This window comes from Somniosus microcephalus, unplaced genomic scaffold (genome assembly GCF_052327205.1).
Source record: "Somniosus microcephalus isolate GS21.2 unplaced genomic scaffold, FLI_Smic_1.0 unresolved_chr1, whole genome shotgun sequence".
Lineage (NCBI taxonomy): Eukaryota > Metazoa > Chordata > Chondrichthyes > Squaliformes > Somniosidae > Somniosus > Somniosus microcephalus.
In genome coordinates this window covers 123,853,447-123,879,575 of record NW_028225179.1, presented here as the reverse complement: position 1 = coordinate 123,879,575, position 26,129 = coordinate 123,853,447, and the positions used below count along the sequence as shown (strand labels likewise).

The 26,129-nt window shown below is 54.1% G+C and overlaps 2 protein-coding genes across 3 annotated transcripts in view; both read left to right on the top strand.

The window, feature by feature from the left end:
• LOC147095800 (vesicle-trafficking protein SEC22b-like) overlaps positions 1 to 10,453 on the top strand; it is a 523,236-nt gene extending 512,783 nt beyond the window's left edge. For both annotated transcript variants that reach the window (XM_085974807.1, XM_085974808.1), the window contains exons 4-5: positions 1,937 to 2,083; positions 10,167 to 10,453. In XM_085974807.1, coding sequence (XP_085830933.1) covers positions 1,937 to 2,083; positions 10,167 to 10,315 — 296 coding nt within the window. In that variant the 3' untranslated portion in view covers positions 10,316 to 10,453. The remainder of the gene's footprint in view (positions 1 to 1,936; positions 2,084 to 10,166) is intronic.
• Positions 1 to 26,129, top strand: part of LOC147095799 (zinc-binding protein A33-like) — a 198,380-nt gene that overhangs the window by 104,946 nt on the left and 67,305 nt on the right. The window lies entirely within an intron of this gene.

Below are 26,129 nucleotides of genomic sequence, written 5' to 3'. Positions count from 1 at the left end.
CTGTCCGTGCTCTCCCCTGCCCGTGTGTGCGCCCGTATGCCCTCTCCCCTGCCCGTGTGCCCTCTCCCCTGCCCGTGTGCCCTCTCCCCTGCCTGTGTGTGCGCCCCTTATGCCCTCTCCCCTGCCCGTGTGCCCTCTCCCCTGCCCGTGTGCCCTCTCCCCTGTCCGTGTGCCCTCTCCCCTGCCCGTGTGCCCTCTCCCCTGCCCATGTGTGCGCCCCGTGTGTCCTCTCCCCTGCCCGTGTGCCCTTTCCCCTGCCCGTGTGACCTCTCCCCTGCCCGTGTGCGCCCGTGTGCCCTCGACCCTGCCCGTGTGTGTGCCCCTGCGTGCCCTCTCCCCTGTCCGTGTGTGCGCCTGTGTGCCCTCGACCCTGCCTGTGTGTGCGCCCCTGCGTGCCCTCTCCCCTGTCCGTGTGTGCGCCTGTGTGCCCTCGACCCTGCCCGTGTGTGCGCCCCTGCGTGCCCTCTCCCCTGTCCGTGTGTGTGCGATAAAGGACATCAGGTGAGAACAGTATCAAGCTCTGATGTGATGCCCTCAGTGGTTGAATATCTTACCAACACTCACTCCCTCGGCTCACACGTGAGCAGGGCTACTCGGATGAGGAGCCAGGCAGCCTGCCCGTGCCGGGGGAATTCTGCAAGGAATTAAAGTTTGAGTCTGGTTGAAATTAAATCAACAAGAGCTGTAGCAGGAGCGACAGTGCGAGCTGTAATACATTTACTGTTTTGGGTGCCAGTGTGTAAACACAAGGAAAAGTCTCGCAAGACAGGTTACCGAGGCGACAGCTCCATTGGAAGAAAAATCAGCAGGGGTGATTGTTTCTTAATTGGTCTCCGAGCCACATGATCATTGAGCTCGGTTCATGTCTGGGTCACAGTGACTGATAAACAAACTTAAGTCCTTGGCTGCCATGCCAAGTTAAGGAAATACTTGTATTTATACAGCACCTTTCACAACCTCAGGATTTCCCAAAGCCTTTACAGCCAATTAAGTACTTTTCAAGTGTAGTCACTGTTGTAATGGAAGTGCAGCAGATTGTTGGTTTCCTCATCCAGCTGGAGAGATTTGTAGCATTCTCGTTCAATTGGAGCAATTGTTAGCCTCCTCGTCCAATTGGAGCGATTGTTGGCCTCCTCGTCCAGTTGGAGTGATTGTTGGCCTCCTCGTCCAGTTGGAGCGATTGTTGGCCTCCTCGTCCAGTTGGAGCGATTGTTGGCCTCCTCGTCCAGTTGGAGCGATTGTTGGCCTCCTCGTCCAGTTGGAGCGATTGTTGGCCTCCTCGTCCAGTTGGAGCGATTGATGGCCTCCTCGTCCAGTTGGAGCGATTGTTGGCCTCCTCGTCCAGTTGGAGCGATTGTTGGCCTCCTCGTCCAATTGGAGCGATTGTTGGCCTCCTCGTCCAGTTGGAGCGATTGTTGGCCTCCTCGTCCAATTGGAGCGATTGTTGGCCTCCTCGTCCAATTGGAGCGATTGTTGGCCTCCTCGTCCAATTGGAGCGATTGTTGGCCTCCTCGTCCAGTTGCAGCGACTGTTGGCCTCCTCGTCCATTTGGAGCGATTGTTGGCCTCCTCGTCCAATTGGAGCGATTGTTGGCCTCCTCGTCCAATTGGAGCGATTGTTGGCCTCCTCGTCCAGTTGCAGCGACTGTTGGCCTCCTCGTCCAATTGCAGCAATTGTTGGCCTCCTTGTCCAATTGGAGCGATTGTTGGCCTCATCGTCCAATTTAAGTGATTGTTGGCCTCCTCGTCCAGTTGGAGAGATTGGTAGCCTCCTTGTCCCATTGTCGGAGTTGGTAGCTAGCTTGTCCAACTGATTGGTAAAGTTGCTAGCCTCCTGGTCTGGTTAGGGAGGCACACTTAGCCCCCTCTCCGGGTGGCAGGCACCACTCATGTTTCTGTTGGCCCTCACAGCTTTATTTTTCTTGTTGCCCCCGCAGACACCTACATTCAGAAGCTGAAGAAGTCATACAGCGACTCCTGGTCAAGGCGCAAACTGGGATCCATCAACAGTGAGCTTCACGACGTGCAGAGGATCATGGTGACCAACATCGAGGAGGTACTGCAGCGAGGGGAGGCCCTCTCCGGTGAGTCGCTGTTGAGTGCATGAAGAGAGACCATTTCCACTGGTAGGGGGGTCGTTAACCAGAGCACACAGATTTAAGATAACCAGAGGGGAGATAATGAGAGTTTTTTTACACAGTGAGTTGTTATGATCTGGAATGCACTGCCTGAAAGGGCGGTGGAAGCAGATTTAATAGTAACATTCAAAAGTGAATTGGATATATACTAGAAAAAGAAACAATTGTAGGGCTATGCGCAATGTTCCCTTTAAGTTAGCCTGACATCACTACTGGGTAAATGCTACAATATTATTAAGGATGTGGTAAGAGGGCACTTAGAAAATAATAATAGGATTGGGCAGAGTCAACACGAATTTATGAAAGTGAAATCGTGTTTGACTGTTGAGTCTATGTGTCCCAGTTATGTTTAGGATCAATCACTGGACACAGACAACAAGAATAACTTTTAACAGGTCTTTACTATTCGAAGGTCAGGGCTGAACTGCCCAGCAAATCCTTGCACAACACTTATATACCGGTGTGGTCACCACCGGTATTACAGTATTACAGTATACAGCAGCCAAGAGAAAGTAGTACATCTGTTAAGGTAGTTCTCTTAAGGTGGAACAGGTTACATACACCACAATCCTCCCTTTTTAGCTTAACAGTTATATCCCCATTTAACATAACTTAATAACATATATATATACAACTTCATGCAAAACAGTTCAAAGATTCAGTCTCTGAGGAGGCCTCCTGATTCGAGTTGGATAATGCCTTTCAGGGGTCTCTGATTCTCGTTGCTGGGGTGACTCATCTAGTTGATCTCTTATGGATTGGATATCATCATCAGGTACATTCACTTCTGAGGTAGATGCTTCAGGTTCACTAACTTCTTTCCCGGTTGTCTCTGCCGTAACCATGGGTTCGAGCCTTGTTCTCGATTCTACCAGTTGGTCAGCATGACGTTGTATTACATTTTCACCAATATCTACCGTGTACATCAGGGGTCCTTGTCTGGCCCGAATTGTTCCAGATTGCCATTTCTCGTTTTTATAGTCCCGGGCTAACACTGGTTGTCCTATTTCGAAGCTCCGAGTGGTCTTGTTATTTATATGCTGGAACTGTTTGTTTTCAACTTCCCTCCGCACATTTGGTTTTAACAAGTCCAACCTGGACCGCAACCTCCTGTTATAGAACATCATGGCAGGACTTTGGTTTGTCACTGCATGAGTGGCGTTTCAATATGCCAGTAGGAATTTGTCCACCTTGTGTTGTAGTGGAATCTGATCTTCGCTCATGGCCTTTATTGCTTTTTTAAACGTTTGTACAAATCTCTCGGCCAACCCGTTTGTAGCCGGATGATATGGGGCAGAGGTATAATGTTTCACCCCATTCTTCTTCATGAATTTCTGGAATTCATCTGACACGAACTGCGGTCCGTTGTCTGAACATATTTGTTCTGGCAATCCATTTCTCGCAAATATCGTTCTTAACACCGCGATCGTCTTTTCCGAGGTAGTGGTAGTCATCTTAATCACTTCTGGCCATTTAGAATGTGCGTCCACCGCAATTAAAAACATGGAGTCCATGAAAGGACCAGCAAAGTCAATATGTACACGTTGCCATGGGGTTGAAGGCCATTCCCATGGATGCAGCGGTGCAATCGGAGGTGCATTTTGCACTTTTTGGCACCCTGAGCAGCTTTTCGTCAGCTCCTCTATCTGTTGGTCGATACCCGGCCACCACACATAAGCCCTAGCAATGCTTTTCATCTTGACTCCCCCCAGATGACCTTCATGCAGTTCCTTTAGAACTCTCTCTCTTAACTTAGGAGGAATAATCACCCTTGTTCCATACATCAATGTTCCTTGACAGACGGACAGCTGTTCTTGTCTTGCTGAGAATGCCGGTAACAGTGGATCACCATGTGCTGGCCATCCCTTCACTGTCACTTCGTAGACCCTGGACAGTGTCGGGTCGTTCCTGGTTTCTCTTTCAATACTTGCATTGGTGACTGGTAAACATTCGATGATGGTCGAGTGAAATAACTCAACAGGGTCAACCGTCGGTGCCTCCTCCTCTGTAGGTAGTGGCAGGCGCAACAGCCCATCAGCATTACCATGCTGCTTTGTACCTTTGAATTCTATCTGATATTGATGTGCCCCTAGGAAAAGGGACCATCTCTGGAGTCTCTGTGCTGTCATCACCGAAACATCCTTCTTAGGGTTAAAAATGGATACCAACGGCTGGTGGTCTGTCAGAAGTGTAAACTTTTGGCCCTGCAGGTAATGATTAAACTTCTTTACTCCCCACACAAGGCTGAGAGCCTCCCTATCTATCTGAGCATAGTTGCGCTCAGCGGAGGTCAATGATCTGGATGCGAACGCAACTGGCCTCTCCTGGCCATTTGGCAACTTGTGTGAGAGTACTGCCCCAATACCATATGGAGAAGCATCACAAGCCAAACGAATAGGCAGCATTGGGTTGAAGTGAGCCAACACTTCCTCTGAGGTGATCAATGCCTTGCTTTCGTGAAAGGCCCTCTTACAGTCCTCGCTCCACTTCCATGGTACTCCCTTCTGCAAAAGAGCGTTCAGCAGGTGCAGCACCGTGGATAAATTTGGCAGAAACTTATGGTAATAGTTAATCAACCCTAGAAACGACCTCAATTGGGATACATTATCCGGAGCGGGAGCCTTCACAACAGCTTCGATCTTGTCAGGAGACTTATGAAGCCCCTCCTGGTCAATGACATGACCACAGTACGAGATCCGCTTCTGAAAGAATTCACATTTCTGGCAATTAACTCGAAGACCATATTCTTTCAATCTGGTGAGCACCAGTTCCAAGTTTGCAAGGTGTTCCTCGTCATCATCTCCTGTAATCAGAATATCATCCAGGTAACATTGTGTACCTGGAATTCCCTGTAATACCTGCTCCATGGCCCTCTGCCAAATTGCTGGAGCCGATGCCACTCCAAAAACCAGTCTATTATACAGGTACAAGCCTCTATGCGTGTTGATCGTGAGATACTGGCGTGACTCTTCCTCAACTTCCATCTGTAAGTACGCCTGCGCCAGGTCTATCTTGGTGAAGTGTTTCCCGCCAGACAACGAAGCGAAGATATCCTCAATCCGTGGAAGCGGATACTGCACCGTGTGAAGCACCGGATTAACAGTGATCTTGAAATCTCCACAGATGCGAACCTTCCCCGGTTCCCCCGGCTTGTTGCTCGATGAACGCTTCATGACTGGGACAATGGGCGTGGCCCACTCACTCCAGTCTACCTTAGACAGTACTCCTGAACGTTCTAGCCCTTCCAGCTCAGCTTCCACAGCAGGTCGTATTGCATAAGGCACCGGTCTGGCTTTGAAAAATTTCGGGTTTGCATGTTCTTCAACCTTGATGTTTGCCGTAATTCCTCTCAGTGTTCCCAGTCCCTGTTGGAACACCTCTTTAGCATCGTCCAATATTCTGGACAATCGTTTAGGTTTGACATCTTTTGTACCGGAATCTACCGTTAGTGCTTTTAAGGAATGCCAGTCCATATTTATTTTCCTAATCCACTCCCGTCCCAGTAGTGGTGGACCTCCCTCAGGTAGCACATATAAGTCCATTCCTCGGCTTTCTTTGCCCTTGTGGACCACCTTTACCTCTATCTTCCCGATGGGGTATACTCTTTGCCCCGTGTATGTTTTCAATACAATCTCCGTATCCCGTAGGGGTATATGTGGGAATAACCTTTTGTAATCTTTCTTATTCATGACCGTCAATGCCGATCCAGTGTCCAATTCCATCTTCACTTGGACTCCTGCTATCTGAAGTGTGACCCAAATTGTTTGGAGGTCTGCTTCCTTACCAACATTGTGTACTCTTAGACTACCCAGTTCATTACTGCTGGAGTCTGAATCTGACTTCTGTTCGTTCGAACTGTTCTCTGTCACCTTGTGTACCTTTTTGTACTTTTCCTGCGGTGACTTTTTGTTGCTGGTCTTCTTTTCTGACCGGCATACTTTAGCTATGTGACCAAGCCTGCCACATTTTCTGCATTCCTGATTTTTGAACCAGCACTGGTTCTGATCGTGCGTTGTCTTTCCACAACAATAACATTTTACTGTACTCAAGACCATTTGATTGGTGCAGAGTTCCGGTGACCGTAGCTGCATTTCCGCAGTGCCTCTCGCTGCGGCTTCTTGCGATGCTGCAATAGTGACAGCTTTATCAAGCGTAAGATCATTCTCTTCAAGCAGTCGCTTTTGTGTTCCTTCTTTTAACAATCCACACACAAATTTATCTCTCAGCGCATCTGCTAGCCCTGCTCCAAACTGACAGTACTTCGATAGCTTACGTAGTTCAATTAAAAATTCAGCGTTGCTTTCGTCTTTCAACTGCGTTCTTCTGTAAAATTTAAATCGTTCCGCTATCATCAGCGGCGTGGGGTTTAAATGATTTTTCAGGACAGTAACAATATTCGCGAAGGTCTGATCCACCGGTTTATTTGGTGATAGAAGGTGCTTCAATAGCCCGTATGTCTTCACCCCCATTGAGCTTAATAAGGTTAATGCTTTCTCATCATCTGGTACCTTATTTGCTTTACAATAAACTTCCATGCATTCTACATACGTGTTCCAATCTTCGATATCACTATCAAAGGTATTAATGCTCCCATGTTTAGGCATCCTTGCAAGTTTTTAAATTTTTCTTTTTCTCAAAATGGCGGCTTCCCGCGCTTGTCTTCTTCCCCCGCCTACTAAAATGGCGGCTTCCCGCGCTTGGCGGTCTTTCCTGCGCTCGTCTTCTTCCCCCGCCGACTACAATGGCGGATTCCCGCGTTTGCCTTCTTCCCCCACGGGCTGCAATGGTGATTGCCTTGCTGCTGCCGTTCTTGCCTCCCCAGCAGTTCTCACTCCCCGACGCTGCTTTGCCTTGCAGCCCCGCTTGCAGCCCGGTCCTTTACACTGGCTGCGTTTGAATTCTCCGTGGCTCTCGTGCCTTAAGCTTCTCAACTCCCCGACGCTACTTTGCCTCGCAGCCCCGCTCGCAGCCCGGTCCTGTACACCGGCTGCGTTTGAGTTCTCCGCGGCTCTCGAGCCTTAAGCTGCCCCAGTCGCTGCGCCTCTCGGCCTCGATTGCAGCCCGGCCCTTTCTACCGGCCGTGGTCGAGCTCTCCGCCCTTATTCCTCCGTTTTCCCTCCCCTACTCCACAGTCAACGCGGCCAACTTTCTGCTCGTGTCGCTGATCGGCTTACCCACCACCGTGGTAGAAGGGATGATCACTGCCTGTCGCTGATGGAGGGCTTCGTGGTCAGAATTCTTTTTCTTTTTAACCCGGGTTCTCGATGGTGCTCAGCAGGATGATGAGGGCGGATGCCTCTTCTCGACGCCCGTTTTGAGGACGAAGCTGCCTTGGATGTAAATTTGCCGCAGGGTAAGATCGGACTCGTCGCCACTGTTGAGTCTGTATGTCCCAGTTATGTTTAGGATCAATCACTGGACACAGACAACAAGAATAACTTTTAACAGGTCTTTACTATTCGAAGGTCAGGGCTGAACTGCCCAGCAAATCCTTGCACAACACTTATATACCGGTGTGGTCACCACCGGTATTACAGTATTACAGTATACAGCAGCCAAGAAGTAGTACATCTCTTAAGGTAGTTCTCTTAAGGTGGAACAGGTTACATACACCACATTTGACGAATCTGTTAGTTTTTTGAGGTTGTAACTAGCAGAATAGATAAGGGGGAACCAGTGGATGTAGTGTATCTGGATTTTCAGAAGGTATTCAATAAGGTGCCACACAAGAGGATATTAAACAAAATTAGGGCTCATGGGATTGGGGGTAATATACTAGCATGATTGAGGAATGGTTAACGGACAGAAAAGAGAGAGTAGGAATAAACGGGTCATTTTCGGGTTGGCAGGCTGTAACTACTTGGGTACCACAAGGACCAGTGCTCGGGCCTCAGCTATTCACAATCTACATCAATGATTTGGATGAGGGGACCAAATGTAATATAACCAAGTTTGCTGATGATACAAAGCTGGGTGGGAATGTAAGTTGTGAGGAGGATGCAAAGAGGCTTCAAGGGGATATAGACAAGCTAAGTGAATGGGCAAGACATGGCAAATGGAATATAATGTGGAAAAATGTGAAGTTATCCATTTTGGTAGGAAAAATAGAAAAGCAGAGATTGGGCAATGTTGGTGTTCAGAGGGACCTGGGTGTTCTTGTACATGAATCACTGAAAGTTAACATGCAGGTTCAGCAAGCAATTAGGAAAGCAAATGGTATGTTGGCCTTTATTACAGGAGGATTTGAGTATAAGAGTAAAGACACCTTACTGCAATTATATAGAGCCCTGGTGAGACCACACCTGGAGTATTGTGTACAGTTTTGGTCTCCTTACCTAAGGAAGGATATACCAGCCAGAGAGGGAGTGCAACGAAGGTTCACCAGACTGATTCCTGGGATGGGGGGATTGTCCTATGAGGAGAGATTGAGTAGACTAGACCTATATTCTCTGGAGTTTAGAAGAATGAGAGGTGATCTCATTGAAACATACAAAATTCTTACAGGGCTTGACAGGGTAAATGCCGGGAGGATGTTTCCCCCTGGCTGGGGAGTCTAGAACCAGGGGTAACAGTCTCAGAATAAGGGGTCGGCCATTTAGGACTGAGATGAGGAGAAATTTCTTCAATCAGAGGGTGGTGAATCTTTGGAATTCTCTACCCCAGAGGGCTGTGGAGGCTCAGTCATTGAGTATATTCAAGACAGAGACAGATAGATTTTTGGATATTAAGGGAATTAAGAGATATGGGGATAGTGCAAGAAAGTGGAGTTGAGGTAGAAGATCAGCCATGATCTTATTGAATGGCGGAGCAGGCTAGAGGGGCCGAATGGACTATTCCCGCTCCTATTTCATATGTTCTTATGTAAGCCGTGCGGCCACGCAGTGCTCCAGGGAACCCGCGCAGTTGGCTTTTCAATACAAAAACTATGCATAGGTGGTACTTTGAATGGCCCGTACAACCCCTTAAAGGGGCCACGCGGTGCCAAAAAATAAGAGGTAACATTGGCTATGGGAAAAGAACAGGGGAGTGGGACTAATCGGATAGCTCTTTCAAAGAGCCGGCACAGGCACGATGGGCCGAATGGCCTCGGTCCATGCTGTATGGTTCTATGCTGACTGACCACTAAGGGAGCGGGCGGGGTGGGCGAGAGGGGAGACAGGTTGAACGTGAGGGGGGGGAAAAGTAGCTAGCCCTGGGCTCTGTACATTGAACGTCTCTTCACTGTCACTTCCCTCCCCGCAGTTTAATATTTTGATTTTGGTTCTTTTTATCTGTCCTGTTCTGTTCTCGGGTCATTCGGCCACCCTTACTGTGACTGCCCGGTGCCTCTCACTCCTGACTCATCCTGTATAATAAGCATGAAGAGCTGCGTTTCTTCGATGACGTGCAGTCCACTGCGTCCCTGATCCAACATCTCTGATGCTGCCCTCCGTCTCAGGCTCCCAGCGAATCATCCCGCGCTCCATTCAGATATTCCTCATGACTGATCCCATGCACCATCGTGATCTCCTCCCTTCTGACTTCTCAGTCTTCCCCCAGCTACATGGGCCTGCTCCCTAGCCCCTTGCCCATGATCACACGCTCTATCCTAGGCTCCGAGATCCTGTTCCCGTGCTCTGCACTCAATCCCAAGCTCTGTTCCCGGCTCCACAGGCCCGATCCTGGGTTCTATTCTCAGTTCCTCATGCCTGATCCCAGGCTCTGTCCAGGGCTTCTCGTGCCTAATCCTGGGCTCTGTTCCCATCTTCTTGTGCCTGATCCCGCACTCCATTTCAACCTCCACATGCCCGATCCCGTCTCCATCCCCATCTCCTTGTGCCTGATCCCAGACTTTGTGTTCCCAGCTCCTTGTGTCTAAACCTGCACTGGGTCATTCTTGGTCACCTCTTTCTTTCCCCTCCACCTGACCTTTGACCTCTACCGGAGCCCATTGGCGGTGTGAGCGTTGACTGCCCCCATTGGCCGTGCTGGAACGCGGGGACCAGCCCGTTTGAATGTTCTCCCATTCTGAACTTTCTTTCTTCCTCAGCCCTGAACACCAAAGCGAGTAATCTCTCCAGCCTGTCCAAGAAATACCAGCATGATGCCAAAGAACTCAACTCCAGGTCCCGCTTCACCAAGGTGGCCGCTACCGGCATCTGCCTCTTCATGGTGATACTTTACTTCTGGTGGTTGTGATTGGCATCGCTTGACATGGGAGGAAAAACACGGTGGCAACTCAAGAAACAAGTAACATGGACCTTTAACCGGGAAAATTCTGGAACACCAACAAACTGTACAGCGTACTGACAATGTAAAAGTGACTCTACCGTTCAATCCTGGGTAGTTGTCTTTTGTGGGCAAGTTTTATCATCGTCAAGATGAGGGGTGTCGGTGCTGGGGAATGCGACGTGTCCAATTTCATAACAGCCAGTGTTGGCATCAAACACTCCTGGGGAAGGTACAGCATGGGTTGGATACAGAGTAAAGCTCCCTCTACACTGTCCCTTCAAACACTCCAAGGGAAGGTACAGCACGGGTTAGATACAGAGTAAAGCTCCCTCTACACTGTCCCATCAAACACTCCCAGGGCAGGTACAGCACGGGTTAGATACAGAGTAAAGCTCCCTCTAAACTGTCCCATCAAACACACCCAGGGCAGGTACAGCATGGGTTAGATACAGAGTAAAGCTCCCTCTACACTGTCCCATCAAACACTCCCAGGGCAGGTACAGCACGGGTTAGATACAGAGTAAAGCTCACTCTATACTGTCCCATCAAACACTCCCAGGGCAGGTACAGTGTGGGTTAGATAGAGTAAAGCTCCCTCTACACTGCCCCATCAAACTCCCAGGACAGGTACAGCACGGGTTAGATACAGAGTAAAGCTCCCTCTACACTGCCCCATCAAACTCCCAGGACAGGTACAGCGCGGGTTAGATACAGAGTAAAGCTCCCTCTACACTGCCCCATCAAACACTCCCAGGGCAGGTACAGCACGGGTTAGATACAGAGTAACGCTCCCTCTACACTGTCCCATCAAACACTCCCACGGCAGGTACAGCACGGGTTAGATACAGAGTAAAGCTCCCTCGACACTGTCCCATCAAACACTCCAGGGCAGGTACAGCACAGGTTAGATACAGAGTAAAGTTCCCTCTACACTGCCCCGTCAAACACTCCCAGGGCAGGTACAGCGTGGGTTAGATACAGAGTAAAGCTCCCTCTACACTGTCCCATCAAACACTCCAGGGCAGGTACAGCACAGGTTAGATACAGAGTAAAGCTCCCTCGACAGAGCTAAGGATACAGGGTAAAACGTCCTGTCATCCGTGGCTCAGTTGGTAGCACTCTCCCCTCTGAGTCAGAAGGTCGTCGGTTCACGTCTAACTGCAGACACCAGAGCACATAATCCAGACTGACACTCCAGTGCAGTACTGAGGGAGCGCTGCACTGTCGGAGGTGCCTTCTGTCGGATGAGACGCTAAACCGAGGCCTGGTGGGCCATCTCGGGTGGACGTAAAAGATCACATGGCCACTATTTGAAGAAGAGCAGAGGAGTTCTCCCCGGTGGCCTGGCCAAAATTTACCTCTCATCCAAGAGCAAAAAAAAATTATCAGGTCATTATCACATTGCTGTTGTGTGATCTTGTTGTGTGCAAATTCGCTGCCACATTTCCTACATTACAACAGTGAATACACTTCAAAAAGTACATCATTGCTTGTAAAGCGCTTTGGGATGTCCTGAGGTACTGAATGGTGCTATATAAATGCAAGTCTTCCTATTGTTTCTCTACACTGTCCCATCAAACACTCCCAGGGCAGGTACAGCACGGGTTAGATACAGAGTAAAGCTCCCTCTACACTGTCCCATCAAACACTCCCAGGGCAGGTACAGCACGGGTTAGATACAGAGTAAAGCTCCCTCTACACTGTCCCATCAAACACTCCCCGGGCAGGTACAGCACAGGTTAGATACAGAGTCAAGCTCTCTCTACACTGTCCCATCAAACACTCCCAGAGCAGGTACAGCACGGGTTAGATACAGAGTAAATCTCTCTCTACACTGTCCCATCAAACACTCCCAGGTCAGGTACAGCCCGGGTTAGATACAGAGTAAAGTTCCCTCTACACTGTCCCATCAAACACTCCCAGGGCAGGTACAGCACGGGTTAGATACAGAGTGAAGCTCGCTCTACACTGTCCCATCAAACACTCCCAGGACAGGTACAGCACAGGTTAGATACAGAGTAAAGCTCCCTCTACACTGTCCCATCAAACACTCCCAAGGCAGGTACAACACAGGTTAGATACAGAGTAAAGCTCCCTCTACACTGTCCCATCAAACACTCCCAGGGCAGGTACAACACAGGTTAGATACAGAGTAAATCTCCCTCTACACTGTCCCATCAAACACTCCCAAGGCAGGTACAGCATGGATTAGATACAGAGTAAAGCTCCCTCTACACTGTCCCATCAAACACTCCCAAGGCAAGTACAGCATGGATTAGATACGGAGTAAAGCTCCCTCTACACTGTCCCATCAAACACTCCCAGGTCAGGTACAGCACGGGTTAGATACAGACTAAATCTCCCTCTACACTGTCCCATCAAACACCCCCAGGGCAGGTACAGCACTGGTTAGATACAGAGTAAAGCTCCCTCTACACTGTCCCATCAAACACTCCCAAGGCAGGTACAACACAGGTTAGATACAGAGTAAAGCTCCCTCTACACTGTCCCATCAAACACTCCCAGGGCAGGTACTGCACGGGTTAGATACAGAGTAAAGCTCCCTCTACACTGTCCCATCAAACACTCCCAGGGCAGGTACAGCACGGGTTAGATACAGAGTAAAGCTCCCTCTACACTGTCCCATCAAACACTCCCAGGTCAGCTACAGCACTGGTTAGATACAGAGTAAAGCTCCCTCTACACTGTCCCATCAAACACTCCCAGGGCAGGTACAGCATGGATTAGATACAGAGTAAAGCTCCCTCTACACTGTCCCATCAAACACTCCCAAGGCAGGTACAGCACGAGTTAGATACAGAGTAAATCTCCCTCTACACTGTCCCATCAAACACTCCCAGGGCAGGTACAGCACGGGTTAGATACAGAGTAAAGCTCCCTCTACACTGTCCCATCAAACACTCCCAGGGCAGGTACAGCACGGGTTAGATACAGAGTAAAGCTCCCTCTACACTGTCCCATCAAACACTCCCAGGGCAGGTACAGCACTGGTTAGATACAGAGTAAAGCTCCCTCTACACTGTCCCATCAAACACTCCCAGGGCAGGTACAGCGCGGGTTCACAGAAATCACAGAAATCACAGAAACCCCACAGTGCAGATAGAGGCCATTTCGGCCCATCGAGCCTGCACCGACACAGATCCCACCCGATCCCCGTAACCCCTACACCGACACATATCCCACCCTATCCCTGTAACCCCACGTATTTAATCCCCCTAACACTAAGGGTCAATTTATCATAGCCAATCAACCTAACCCGCACATCTTTGGACTGTGGGAGGAAACCGGAGCACCCGGAGGAAACCCACGCAAACACGGGGAGAATGTGCAAACTCCACACAGACAGTCGCCCGAGGCCGGATTCGAACCCGGGTCTCTGGCGCTGTGAGGCAACTGTGAGGGTTGATACGGAGTAAAGCTCCGAAGGACCTGAACCAGCCGCTCCAGCCGAGAGCTGTTGTGCTGAACACAGGCTGAGGATCGAGGTTGTGGTGTTCCGGTCTGAGATGCTCAGCACATCCGCCGGTGAGGAAGGGTCCCCTGGGGATCACGGTAACGCTGGCTGATGGGGACTCCTGCTTCTTCACTGTAAAACCAGACTTGAGTGGATCATGCAGACATTTCCAGAAGGTAAACTGGACGGCAGAATCGGTTTGTTTTTAAATAGTAGTCATTGATTCGTCTCATTGCTGCCTGCCCTGGTGAGAAGGGACTAGTTAGAGAGATGTGGGATCACCCTCCGACTGTATAAGATTGAAGCGCCGCCCTCTTCCCCATCCCCATTGTGATTCGTGCTTGGTTCTGGATTTGGTAGTTGACAGCAATCCCATTTGATGATGGTCACCGGTCATACTTTTAATTTTAAAAAAAGACAAAGCTCCTCCTCTCCCCCCTACTTTTATATTTAATTTTCTTTTTGAAATAAAAAAAAAGTTCTCCATGTCCAGTTCCTGCTGTCCATCGATCCCCAGTTGAGTACAGGCCTGTGGCCAAGTACTGTTGTGTAACTGTCCACCAAGGGGTAGTGTGAATGTTCCGAAAGTTCGGAGGTCACTTATAGCCTTATTTTCTTCTGCTCCTGGCTCCCTATGAAACAGTGACGAGGTCCACTCACAGTGTTGGCATCTTAGCAGTCCGGGGCACACGGTACAATCCCATGTCAATTTCAGTATGGTATATGTACCCCTGTAATACTCAGTGTGTTATATAATACTAGCTGGAGTGCCCGGCGGTGCCGAGGCTTTTTCGAGGGCATGTTGTTGTTGGAAGAGAGAGAGCGAGCGACTGGGGGGAAGAGAGAGAGCGACTGGGGGGGGAAGAGAGAGAGCGACGGGGGGAAGAGAGAGCGACGGGGGGGAAGAGAGAGGAGGAGGAGGGGGGAGGAGGGGGAGGGGCAGGAGGGGGGAGGGGGCGGGATGGGGGGAGGGGGAGGAGGAGAGGGGGGAGGGAGGAGGATGGGGAGGAGGGGGGAGGGAGGAGGGGGAGGAGGAGGAGGAGGAGGAGGGGGGAGGGAGGGGGGAGGAGGAGGAGGGGAGGGAGGGGGGAGGAGGGGGGAGTGGGGTAGGGGAGGGGAAGGGGAGGAAGGGGAGTGGGGGAAGGGGAGGGGGACAGGGAGAGGGGAAGTGGAGGGGGGAAGGGGAGGAGGGGAGGGGAGGGGGGAGGGGGGAAGGGGAGGGGGGAAGGGGGAGGGGGTGGAAGGGGGAGGGGGAAGGGGGGAGGGGGCAGGAAGGGGGAGGGAGAAGGGGAGGGGGAAGGGGAGGGGGGAAGGGAAGGGGGAAGGGGAGGGGGAAGGGGGGTGGGGGGGGAAAGGGGTGTGGGGGAGGAAAGGGGAGGTGGAAGGGGAGGTGGAAGGGAGGTGGGGGGGAAGGGGGGTGGGGGGAGGTAATACCTTGAAACATGAAACTTAAAGTACTTATAAAACATTTTTGGTAAACCTTTCTATAACATACACTTTACAACCTCACCAATCTTTAATTAAAAAAGGGGTCCTCACCTGTCAGTGTGTTGTATCACAAACAATGGCCGCCGCTTGCTTTTCAGTTGGAAAGATTAGGCCCCGCCCACACAGTGGATTGTCTGTCCCGGTCACCAGGACCCGATTGGGAGCACTGATGCCCCACCCACTCTATGTTCCTGTACTAAGATGGCCGCGCATGCACTCTGTTACACACTGAATCAAAATGGCGTCGCACTGAAACATTTTGCCCTCCTTGACAAAGATGGCTGCCGTTAACCTGGGGCTGTCAGCAGAAGAAATTCCCTCAGCTGCAAGCACAGGATCTTTAGATTATTATTCGGGGCTTGCGACCTACCCCAGTTGCTTATGAAGCCACCCCACCGACCGACCCCGGGAATGGAGCTGAGGCAGCACACCCTCTCCCCTCTGGAAGTGTTGGTCCCTGTCTAGGCCGGGAGCGTGGGAGTGGAGTTGCACTGCTGGCAGATGGAGAAGCCTAGGCCCCGGGCCTGGAAAAACGGTGAAAGGTAGCAAAATTATAGAGGTTAGAGAAAAGATTTACAAATTAATCAACTTTTTTAAAAAACAATTTGTGTTTTAAAAGCAACTCATTTTTTGCTGCAAATGTAGATTTGAAAAGAAACATGCAGAAACTGGGAAAAAGAAATGAACAGTTTGGAATCAAGATGGCGGCCACTCACCTCATTTCAGAACGATAAGGCCCGCCCACACACGCACAAATTGGTCGACCGTCATGTCACCGAAGTGTAGGATTGGTCAATCATCCTGTCACTCGACTCTAGGAGGGCCCGCCCACCGTGCGATGAACCCGCCCCCGCCACGCAGCGATTGGTCGACCGTCGGGTCGCTCGACCGTACGATTGGTTGATCTGGATGTCACTCTATGCTAATGAGCGGATAATGCGCAGAATTTTGAACGTTTTTTGGATACCGCGGGCGCAATTTTTGTCTCGCCAAAACGTAAATACGCTTATGACCGTTGCGGAATCGTAAGCTTACTTTTGATGAAACGCACGTGTAGGTATGCTCTATAACTTTAGAGTGTATAGCCGGACAGACACACCGAAGGACAGACAGACAGACAGACAGACAGATCGATCCTTTTATATATATATAGACTAGCTGGAGTGCCCGGCGGTGCCGAGGCTTTTTCGAGGGCATGTTGTTGTTGGAAGAGAGAGAGAGAGCGACTGGTGGGGGAAGGGAGAGAGCGACTGGGGGGGAAGGGAGAGAGCGACTGCGGGGGAAGGGAGAGAGCGACTGGGGGGGCAGGGAGAGAGCGACTGGGGGGGAAGGGAGAGAGCGACTGGGGGGGAAGGGAGACAGCGACTGGGGGAAGGGAGAGAGCGACTGGGGGGAAGGGAGAGCGACTGGGGGGGAAGGGTGAGAGTGACGGGGGGGGAAGAGAGAGAGCGACTGGGGGGGAAGAGAGAGAGCGACTTGGGGGGAAGAGAGAGAGCGACTGGGGGGGAAGAGAGAGAGCGACTGGGGGGAAGAGAGAGAGCGACTGGGGGGGAAGAGAGAGAGCGACTGGGGGGGAAGAGAGAGAGCGACTGGGGGGGAAGAGAGAGAGCGACTGGGGGGGAAGAGAGAGAGCGACGGGGGGAAGAGAGAGCGTGACTGCGTGGGAAGAGAGAGAGCGATGGGGGGGAAGAGAGAGAGCGACTGGGGGGGAAGAGAGAGAGCGACTGGGGGAGAAGAGAGAGAGCGACTGGGGGGGAAGAGAGAGACCGACTGGGGGGGAAGAGAGAGAGCGACTGGGGGAGAAGAGAGAGAGCGACTGGGGGGAAGAGAGAGAGCGACTGGGGGGAAGAGAGAGAGCGACTGGGGGGGAAGAGAGAGAGCGACTGGGGGGGAAGAGAGAGACCGACTGGGGGGGAAGAGAGAGAGCGACTGGGGGAGAAGAGAGAGAGCGACTGGGGGGAAGAGAGAGAGCGACTGGGGGGAAGAGAGGGAGCGACTGGGGGGGAAGAGAGAGAGCGACTGGGGGGGAAGAGAGAGAGCGACTGGGGGGGAAGAGAGAGACCGACTGGGGGGGAAGAGAGAGAGCGACTGGGGGAGAAGAGAGAGAGCGACTGGGGGGGAAGAGAGAGAGCGACTGGGGGGGAAGAGAGAGAGCGATGGGGGGGAACAGAGAGAGCGACTGGGGGGGAAGAGAGAGAGCGACTGGGGGAGAAGAGAGAGAGCGACTGGGGGGAAGAGAGAGACCGACTGGGGGGGAAGAGAGAGAGTGACTGGGGGAGAAGAGAGAGAGCGACTGGGGGAGAAGAGAGAGAGCGACTGGGGGGGGAAGAGAGAGAGCGACTGGGGGGGAAGAGAGAGAGCGACTGGAGGGGAAGAGAGAGAGCGACTGGGGGGAAGAGAGAGAGCGACTGGGGGGAAGAGAGAGAGCGACTGGGGGGGAAGAGAGAGAGCGACTGGGGGGGAAGAGAGAGAACGACGGGGGGAAGAGAGAACGACTGGGGAGTAGAGAGAGAACGACTGGGGGGAAGAGAGAGAGCGACTGGGGGGAAGAGAGAGAGCGACTGGGGGGAAGAGAGAGCGTGACGTGGGGAAGAGAGAGCGTGACTGCGGGGGAAGAGAGAGAGCGATGGGGGGGAAGAGAGAGTGACTGGGGGAAGAGAGAGAGCGACTGGGGGAGAAGAGAGAGAGCGACTGGGGGTGGAAGAGAGAGAGCGACTGGGGGGGAAGAGAGAGAGCGACTGGGGGAGAAGAGAGAGAGCGACTGGGGGGGAAGAGAGAGAGCGACTGGGGGGGGAAGAGAGAGCGACTGGGGCGGAAGAGAGAGAGCGACTGGAGGGGAAGAGAGAGAGCGACTGGCGGGGAAGAGAGAGCGACTGGGGGGGAAGAGAGAGTGACTGGGGGGAAAAGAGAGAGCGAAGGGGGAAAGAGATAGAGTGACGGGGGGGCAAGAGAGAGAGTGACAGAGGGGGAAGAGAGAGAGTGACAGGGGGGGAGGGGGAGAGGGGGAGGAGCGGGACGGGGGGGAGGAGGGGGAGGGGGAGGGGTGGGGGAGGAGGAGGGGGAGGGGGTGGGGGGAGGGGGGAGGGGAGGGGAGGGGGAGGGAGAGGGGGGAGGGCGGGGGGAGGAGGGGGGCGATGAGGGGGAGGGGGCAAGGGGAGGGGGAAGGGAAGGGGGAAGGAGGGGAAGGGTGGGGAAGGGGAGGGAGGAAGGGGAGGGGTGAGGGGGGAAGGGAAGGGGAAAGGGGAAGAGGGGGTGAAGGGGGAGAGGAAGTGGGAGAATGGGGAGAAGGGGAGGGAGGGGGGAGAAGGGGGGGAGGGAAGGGGGAGGGAGTGGGAGGGAAGGGGGGAGAAGGGGGAGGGAGGGGGGAGAAGGGGGAGGGAGGGGGGAGAAGGGGGAGGGAGGGAGGGTGGAGAAGGGGGAGGGAGGGGGAGAAGGGGGAGGGAGGGCGGAGAAGGGGGAGGGAGGGAGGGGGGAGAAGAGGGAGGGAAGGGGGAAGGGGAAGGGGAGGGGGGAAGGGGGGAGGGGAAGGGGGGAGGGGAAGGGGAGGGGGAAGGGGGGAGGGGGAAGGGGGAGGAGGGGGAGTGGGAGGGGGCAAGGGGAAGAGGGGGGAGGAAGGGGGAGGGGGAGGAAGGGGAGGGGGAGGGGGGAAAGGGTGGTTGTGGAGGGGGGGCGGAAAGGGGGGGTGGGGAGGGGGGGAAAGGGGTGTGGGGGAGGGAAGGGGAGGTGGAAGGGGAGGTGGGGTGTGGAACAGGAGGTGGGAGGGAGGTGGGTGGGGGGGAGGTAATACCTTGAAACATGAAACTTAAAGTACTTATAAAACATTTTTGGTAAACCTTTCTATAACATACACTTTACAACCTCACCAATCTTTAATTAAAAAAGGGGTCCTCACCTGTCAGTGTGTTGTATCACAAACAATGGCCGCCGCTTGCTTTTCAGTTGGAAAGATTAGGCCCCGCCCACACAGTGGATTGTCTGTCCCGGTCACCAGGACCCGATTGGGAGCACTGATGCCCCACCCACTCTATGTTCCTGTACTAAGATGGCCGCGCATGCACTCTGTTACACACTGAATCAAAATGGCGTCGCACTGAAACATTTTGCCCTCCTTGACAAAGATGGCTGCCGTTAACCTGGGGCTGTCAGCAGAAGAAATTCCCTCAGCTGCAAGCACAGGATCTTTAGATTATTATTCGGGGCTTGCGACCTACCCCAGTTGCTTATGAAGCCTCCCCACCGACCGACCCCGGGAATGGAGCTGAGGCAGCACACCCTCTCCCCTCTGGAAGTGTTGGTCCCTGTCTAGGCCGGGAGCGTGGGAGTGGAGTTGCACTGCTGGCAGATGGAGAAGCCTAGGCCCCGGGCCTGGAAAAACGGTGAAATGTAGCAAAATTATAGAGGTTAGAGAAAAGATTTACAAATTAATCAACTTTTTTAAAAAACAATTTGTGTTTTAAAAGCAACTCATTTTTTGCTGCAAATGTAGATTTGAAAAGAAACATGCAGAAACTGGGAAAAAGAAATGAACAGTTTGGAATCAAGATGGCGGCCACTCACCTCATTTCAGAACGATAAGGCCCGCCCACACACGCACAAATTGGTCGACCGTCATGTCACCGAAGTGTAGGATTGGTCAATCATCCTGTCACTCGACTCTAGGAGGGCCCGCCCACCGTGCGATGAACCCGCCCCCGCCACGCAGCGATTGGTCGACCGTCGGGTCGCTCGACCGTACGATTGGTCGATCTGGATGTCACTCTATGCTAATGAGCGGATAATGCGCAGAATTTTGAACGTTTTTTGGATACCGCGGGCGCAATTTTTGTCTCGCCAAAACGTAAATACGCTTATGAACGTTGCGGAATTGTAAGCTTACTTTTGATGAAACGCACGTGTAGGTATGCTCTATAACTTTAGAGTGTATAGCCGGACAGACACACCGAAGGACAGACAGACAGACAGACAGACAGATCGATCCTTTTATATATATATAGACTAGCTGGAGTGCCCGGCGGTGCCGAGGCTTTTTCGAGGGCATGTTGTTGTTGGAAGAGAGAGAGAGAGCGACTGGTGGGGGAAGGGAGAGAGCGACTGGGGGGGAAGGGAGAGAGCGACTGCGGGGGAAGGGAGAGAGCGACTGGGGGGGCAGGGAGAGAGCGACTGGGGGGGAAGGGAGAGAGCGACTGGGGGGGAAGGGAGAGAGCGACTGGGGGGGAAGGGAGAGAGCGACTGGGGGAAGGGAGAGAGCGACTGGGGGGAAGGGAGAGCGACTGGGGGGGAAGGGTGAGAGTGACGGGGGGGAAGAGAGAGAGCGACTGGGGGGGAAGAGAGAGAGCGACTTGGGGGGAAGAGAGAGAGCAACTGGGGGGGTAGAGAGAGAGCGACTGGGGGGAAGAGAGAGAGCGACTGGGGGGAAGAGAGAGAGCGACTGGGGGGGAAGAGAGAGAGCGACTGGGGGGGAAGAGAGAGCGCGACGGGGGGAAGTGAGAGCGTGACTGCGTGGGAAGAGAGAGAGCGACGGGGGGAACAGAGAGAGCGACTGGGGGGGGAAGAGAGAGAGCGACTGGGGGAGAAGAGAGAGAGCGACTGGGGGGAAGAGAGAGACCGACTGGGGGGGAAGAGAGAGAGTGACTGGGGGAGAAGAGAGAGAGCGACTGGGGGAGAAGAGAGAGAGCGACTGGGGGGGGAAGAGAGAGAGCGACTGGGGGGGAAGAGAGAGAGCGACTGGAGGGGAAGAGAGAGAGCGACTGGGGGGAAGAGAGAGAGCGACTGGGGGGAAGAGAGAGAGCGACTGGGGGGAAGAGAGAGAGCGACTGGGGGGGAAGAGAGAGAACGACTGGGGGGGGAAGAGAGAACGACTGGGGGGTAGAGAGAGCGACTGGGGGGGAAGAGAGAGAACGACTGGGGGGAAGAGAGAGCGTGACGTGGGGAAGAGAGAGCGTGACTGCGGGGGAAGAGAGAGAGCGATGGGGGGGAAGAGAGTGTGACTGGGGGAAGAGAGAGAGCGACTGGGGGAGAAGAGAGAGAGCGACTGGGGGAGAAGAGAGAGAGCAACTGGGGGGGAAGAGAGAGAGCGACTGGGGGGGGAAGAGAGAGAGCGACTGGGGCGGAAGAGAGAGAGCGACTGGAGGGGAAGAGAGAGAGCGACTGGGGGGGAAGAGAGAGCGACTGGGGGGAAGAGAGAGTGACTGGGGGGAAAAGAGAGAGCGAAGGGGGAAAGAGATAGAGTGACGGGGGGGCAAGAGAGAGAGTGACAGAGGGGGAAGAGAGAGAGTGACGGGGGAGGGGGAGAGGGGGAGGAGCGGGACGGGGGGAGGAGGGGGAGGGGGAGGTGTGGGGGAGGAGGAGGGGGAGGGGGTGGGGGGAGGGGGGGAGGGGAGGGGAGGGGGAGGGAGAGGGGGGAGGGCGGAGGGAGGAGGGGGGCGATGAGGGGGAGGGGGGAAGGGGAGGGGGAAGGGAAGGGGGAAGGAGGGGAAGGGTGGGGAAGGGGAGGGAGGAAGGGGAGGGGTGAGGGGGGAAGGGAAGGGGAAAGGGGAAGGGGGGGAGGGGGTGAAGGGGGAGAGGAAGTGGGAGAATGGGGAGAAGGGGAGGGAGGGGGGAGAAGGGGAGGGAGGGGGTAGAAGGGGGGGAGGGAAGGGGGAGGGAGTGGGAGGGAAGGGGGAGAAGGGGGAGGGAGGGGGAGAAGGGGGAGGGAGGGAGGGTGGAGAAGGGGGAGGGAGGGGGAGAAGGGGGAGGGAGGGCGGAGAAGGGGGAGGGAGGGAGGGGGGAGAAGAGGGAGGGAAGGGGGGAAGGGGAAGGGGGAGGGGGGAAGGGGGGAGGGGGAAGGGGGAGGAGGGGGAGTGGGAGGGGGCAAGGGGAAGAGGGGGGAGGAAGGGGGAGGGGGGAGGAAGGGGAGGGGGAGGTGGGAAAGGGTGGTTGTGGAGGGGGGGCGGAAATGGGGGGTGGGGAGGGGGTGAAAGGGGTGTGGGGGAGGGAAGGGGAGGTGGAAGGGGAGGTGGGGTGTGGAACAGGAGGTGGGAGGGAGGTGGGAGGGAGGTGGGTGGGGGGGAGGTAATACCTTGAAACATGAAACTTAAAGTACTTATAAAACATTTTTGGTAAATCTTTCTATAATATACACTTTACAACCTCACCAATCTTTTCATTAAAAAAGGGGTCCTCACCTGTCAGTGTGTTGTATCACAAACAATGGCCGCCGCTTGCTTTTCAGTTGGAAAGATTAGGCCCCGCCCACACAGTCGATTGTCTGTCCCGGTCACCAGGACCCGATTGGGAGCACTGAAGCCCCACCCACTCTATGTTCCTGTACTAAGATGGCCGCACATGCACTCTGTTATACACTGAATCAAAATGGCGTCGCACTGACACTTTTTGCCCTCCTTGACAAAGATGGCTGCCGTTAACCTGGGGCTGTCAGCAGAAGAAATTCTCTCAGCTGCAAACACAGGATCTTTAGATTATTATTCGGGGCTTGCGACCTACCCCAATTGCTTATGAAGCCTCCCCACCTACCGACCCCGGGAATGGAGCTGAGGCAGCACACCCTCTCCCGTCTGGAAGTGTTGGTCCCTGTCTAGGCCGGGAGCCTGGGAGTGGAGTTGCGCTGCTGGCAGTTGGAGAAGCCTAGGCCCCGGGCCTGGAAAAACGGTGAAAGGTAGGAAAATTATAGAGGTTGGAGAAAAGATTTACAAATTAATTAACTTTTTTTAAAAACAATTTGTGTTTTAAAAGCAACTTTTTTTTTGCTGGAAATGTAGATTTGAAAAGAAACACGCAGAAAGTGGGATAAAGAAATGAACAGTTTGGAATCAAGATGGCGGCCACTCACCTCATTTCAGAACGATAAGGCCCGCCCACACACGCACCGATTGGTCGACCGTCATGTCACCGAAGCGTAGGATTGGTCAATCGTCCTGTCACTCGACTCTAGGAGGGCCCACCCGCACGCGAAACAAACCCGCCCCCGCCACTCAGCGCTTGGTCGACCGTCGGGTCGCTCGACCGTACGATTGGTCGACCTTCATGTCACTCTATGCTAATGAGCGGATAATGAGTGGAATTTTGAACGTTTTTTTGATACCGCGGGTGCAATTTTTGTCTCGCCGAAACGTAAATACACTTATGACCGTTCCGGAATCGTAAGCTTTCTTTTGATGTAACGCACGTGTAGGTACGCTCTATAACTTTAGAGTGTATAGCCGGACAGACACACAGAAGGACAGACAGACAGACAGATCGATCCTTTTATATACAGGAAACTTTGTGCTATCCGGCACCCATGGGACCGAGCTATTGCCGTTGTTTCAAAAGCTCCGGATAGACCAGCGTCAATGTTATCAGATAGGAGCTTTTCATCGCAGTATCTGACCACAAACACTGTTGCTCAGCAACAGCTTGTAAACACTCGGCCCGTGGCTTGGAAGCGTCTCTGAAGCTGTTGCTAAGATGCAGAGACACTTTCTGGAGCCTGCCGTGTCTGACCACACACACTGTTGCTCAGCAACAGCTTGTAAACACTCGGCCCAGTAGCTTGGAAGCGTCTCTGAAGCTGTTGCTAAGCGACAAAGACGCTTTCCAGAGCCTGCCTGTGAAAACCAGAAAAAAAACCTATCCAAAACGGCTGCTGATTTCTGCCGTTAGATCAAAGTTGCCGGAAATTCAACTTTCGGATAGCACAAAGTTTCCTGTATATAGACTAGCTGGAGTGCCCGGCGGTGCTGAGGCTTTTTCGAGGGCATGTTGTTGTTGGAAGAGAGAGAGAGAGCGACTGGGGGGAAGAGAGAGCGACTGGGGGGAAGAGAGAGAGCGACTGGGGGGAAGAGAGAGCGACTGGGGGGAAGAGAGAGAGCGACTGGGGGGAAGAGAGAGTGACTGGGGGGAAGAGAGAGAGTGACTGGGGGGAAGAGAGAGAGCGACAGGGGGAAAGAGAGAGAGTGACTGGGGGGGAAGAGAGAGAGCGGCTGGGGGGAAGAGCAAGAGCGACTGGGGGGAAGAGAGAGAGCGGCTGGGGGGAAGAGCGAGAGCGACTGGGGGGGAAGAGAGAGAGCGACTGGGGGGGAAGATAGAGAGCGACTGGGGGGAAGAGAGAGAGCGACTGGAGGGGAAGAGAGAGAGCGACTGGAGGGGAAGAGAGAGAGCGACTGGGGGGAAGAGAGAGAGCGACTGGGGGGGAAGGGAGAGAGCGACTGCGGGGGAAGGGAGAGAGCGACTGGGGGGGCAGGGAGAGAGCGACTGGGGGGGAAGGGAGAGAGCGACTGGGGGGGAAGGGAGAGAGCGACTGGGGGAAGGGAGAGAGCGACTGGGGGGAAGGGAGAGCGACTGGGGGGGAAGGGTGAGAGTGACGGGGGGGAAGAGAGAGAGCGACTGGGGGGGAAGAGAGAGAGCGACTTGGGGGGAAGAGAGAGAGCGACTGGGGGGGAAGAGAGAGAGCGACTGGGGGTAAGAGAGAGAGCGACTGGGGGGAAGAGAGAGAGCGACTGGGGGGAAGAAAGAGAGCGACTGGGGGGGAAGAGAGAGAGCGACTGGGGGGGAAGAGAGAGAGTGACTGGGGGAGAAGAGAGAGAGCGACTGGGGGGGAAGAGAGAGAGCGACTGGGGGGGAAGAGAGAGAGCGACTGGGGGGGAAGAGAGAGAGCGACTGGGGGGGAAGAGAGAGAGCGACTGGGGGGGAAGAGAGAGCGCGACGGGGGGAAGAGAGAGCGTGACTGCGTGGGAAGAGAGAGAGCGACGGGGGGGAACAGAGAGAGCGACTGGGGGGGAAGAGAGAGAGCGACTGGGGGAGAAGAGAGAGAGCGACTGGGGGGAAGAGAGAGACCGACTGGGGGGGAAGAGAGAGAGTGACTGGGGGAGAAGAGAGAGAGCGACTGGGGGAGAAGAGAGAGAGCGACTGGGGGGGGAAGAGAGAGAGCGACTGGGGGGGAAGAGAGAGAGCGACTGGAGGGGAAGAGAGAGAGCGACTGGGGGGAAGAGAGAGAGCGACTGGGGGGAAGAGAGAGAGCGACTGGGGGGGAAGAGAGAGAGCGACTGGGGGGGAAGAGAGAGAACGACTGGGGGGGAAGAGAGAACGACTGGGGGGTAGAGAGAGAACGAATGGGGGGGGAAGAGAGAGAACGACTGGGGGGAAGAGAGAGAGCGACTGGGGGGAAGAGAGAGCGTGACGTGGGGAAGAGAGAGCGTGACTGCGGGGGAAGAGAGAGAGCGATGGGGGGGAAGAGAGAGTGACTGGGGGAAGAGAGAGAGCGACTGGGGGAGAAGAGAGAGAGCGACTGGGGGTGGAAGAGAGAGAGCGACTGGGGGGGAAGAGAGAGAGCGACTGGGGGCGAAGAGAGAGAGCGACTGGGGGGGAAGAGAGAGAGCGACTGGGGGGGGAAGAGAGAGAGCGACTGGGGCGGAAGAGAGAGAGCGACTGGAGGGGAAGAGAGAGAGCGACTGGGGGGGAAGAGAGAGCGACTGGGGGGAAGAGAGAGTGACTGGGGGGAAAAGAGAGAGCGAAGGGGGAAAGAGATAGAGTGACGGGGGGGCAAGAGAGAGAGTGACAGAGGGGGAAGAGAGAGAGTGACGGGGGAGGGGGAGAGGGGGAGGAGCGGGACGGGGAGGAGGGGGAGGGGGAGGGGTGGGGGAGGAGGAGGGGGAGGGGGTGGGGGGAGGGGGTAAGGGAAGGGGAGGGGGAGGGAGAGGGGGGAGGGCGGGGGGAGGAGGGGGGCGATGAGGGGGAGGGGGGAAGGGGAGGGGGAAGGGAAGGGGGAAGGAGGGGAAGGGTGGGGAAGGGGAGGGAGGAAGGGGAGGGGTGAGGGGGGAAGGGAAGGGGAAAGGGGAAGGG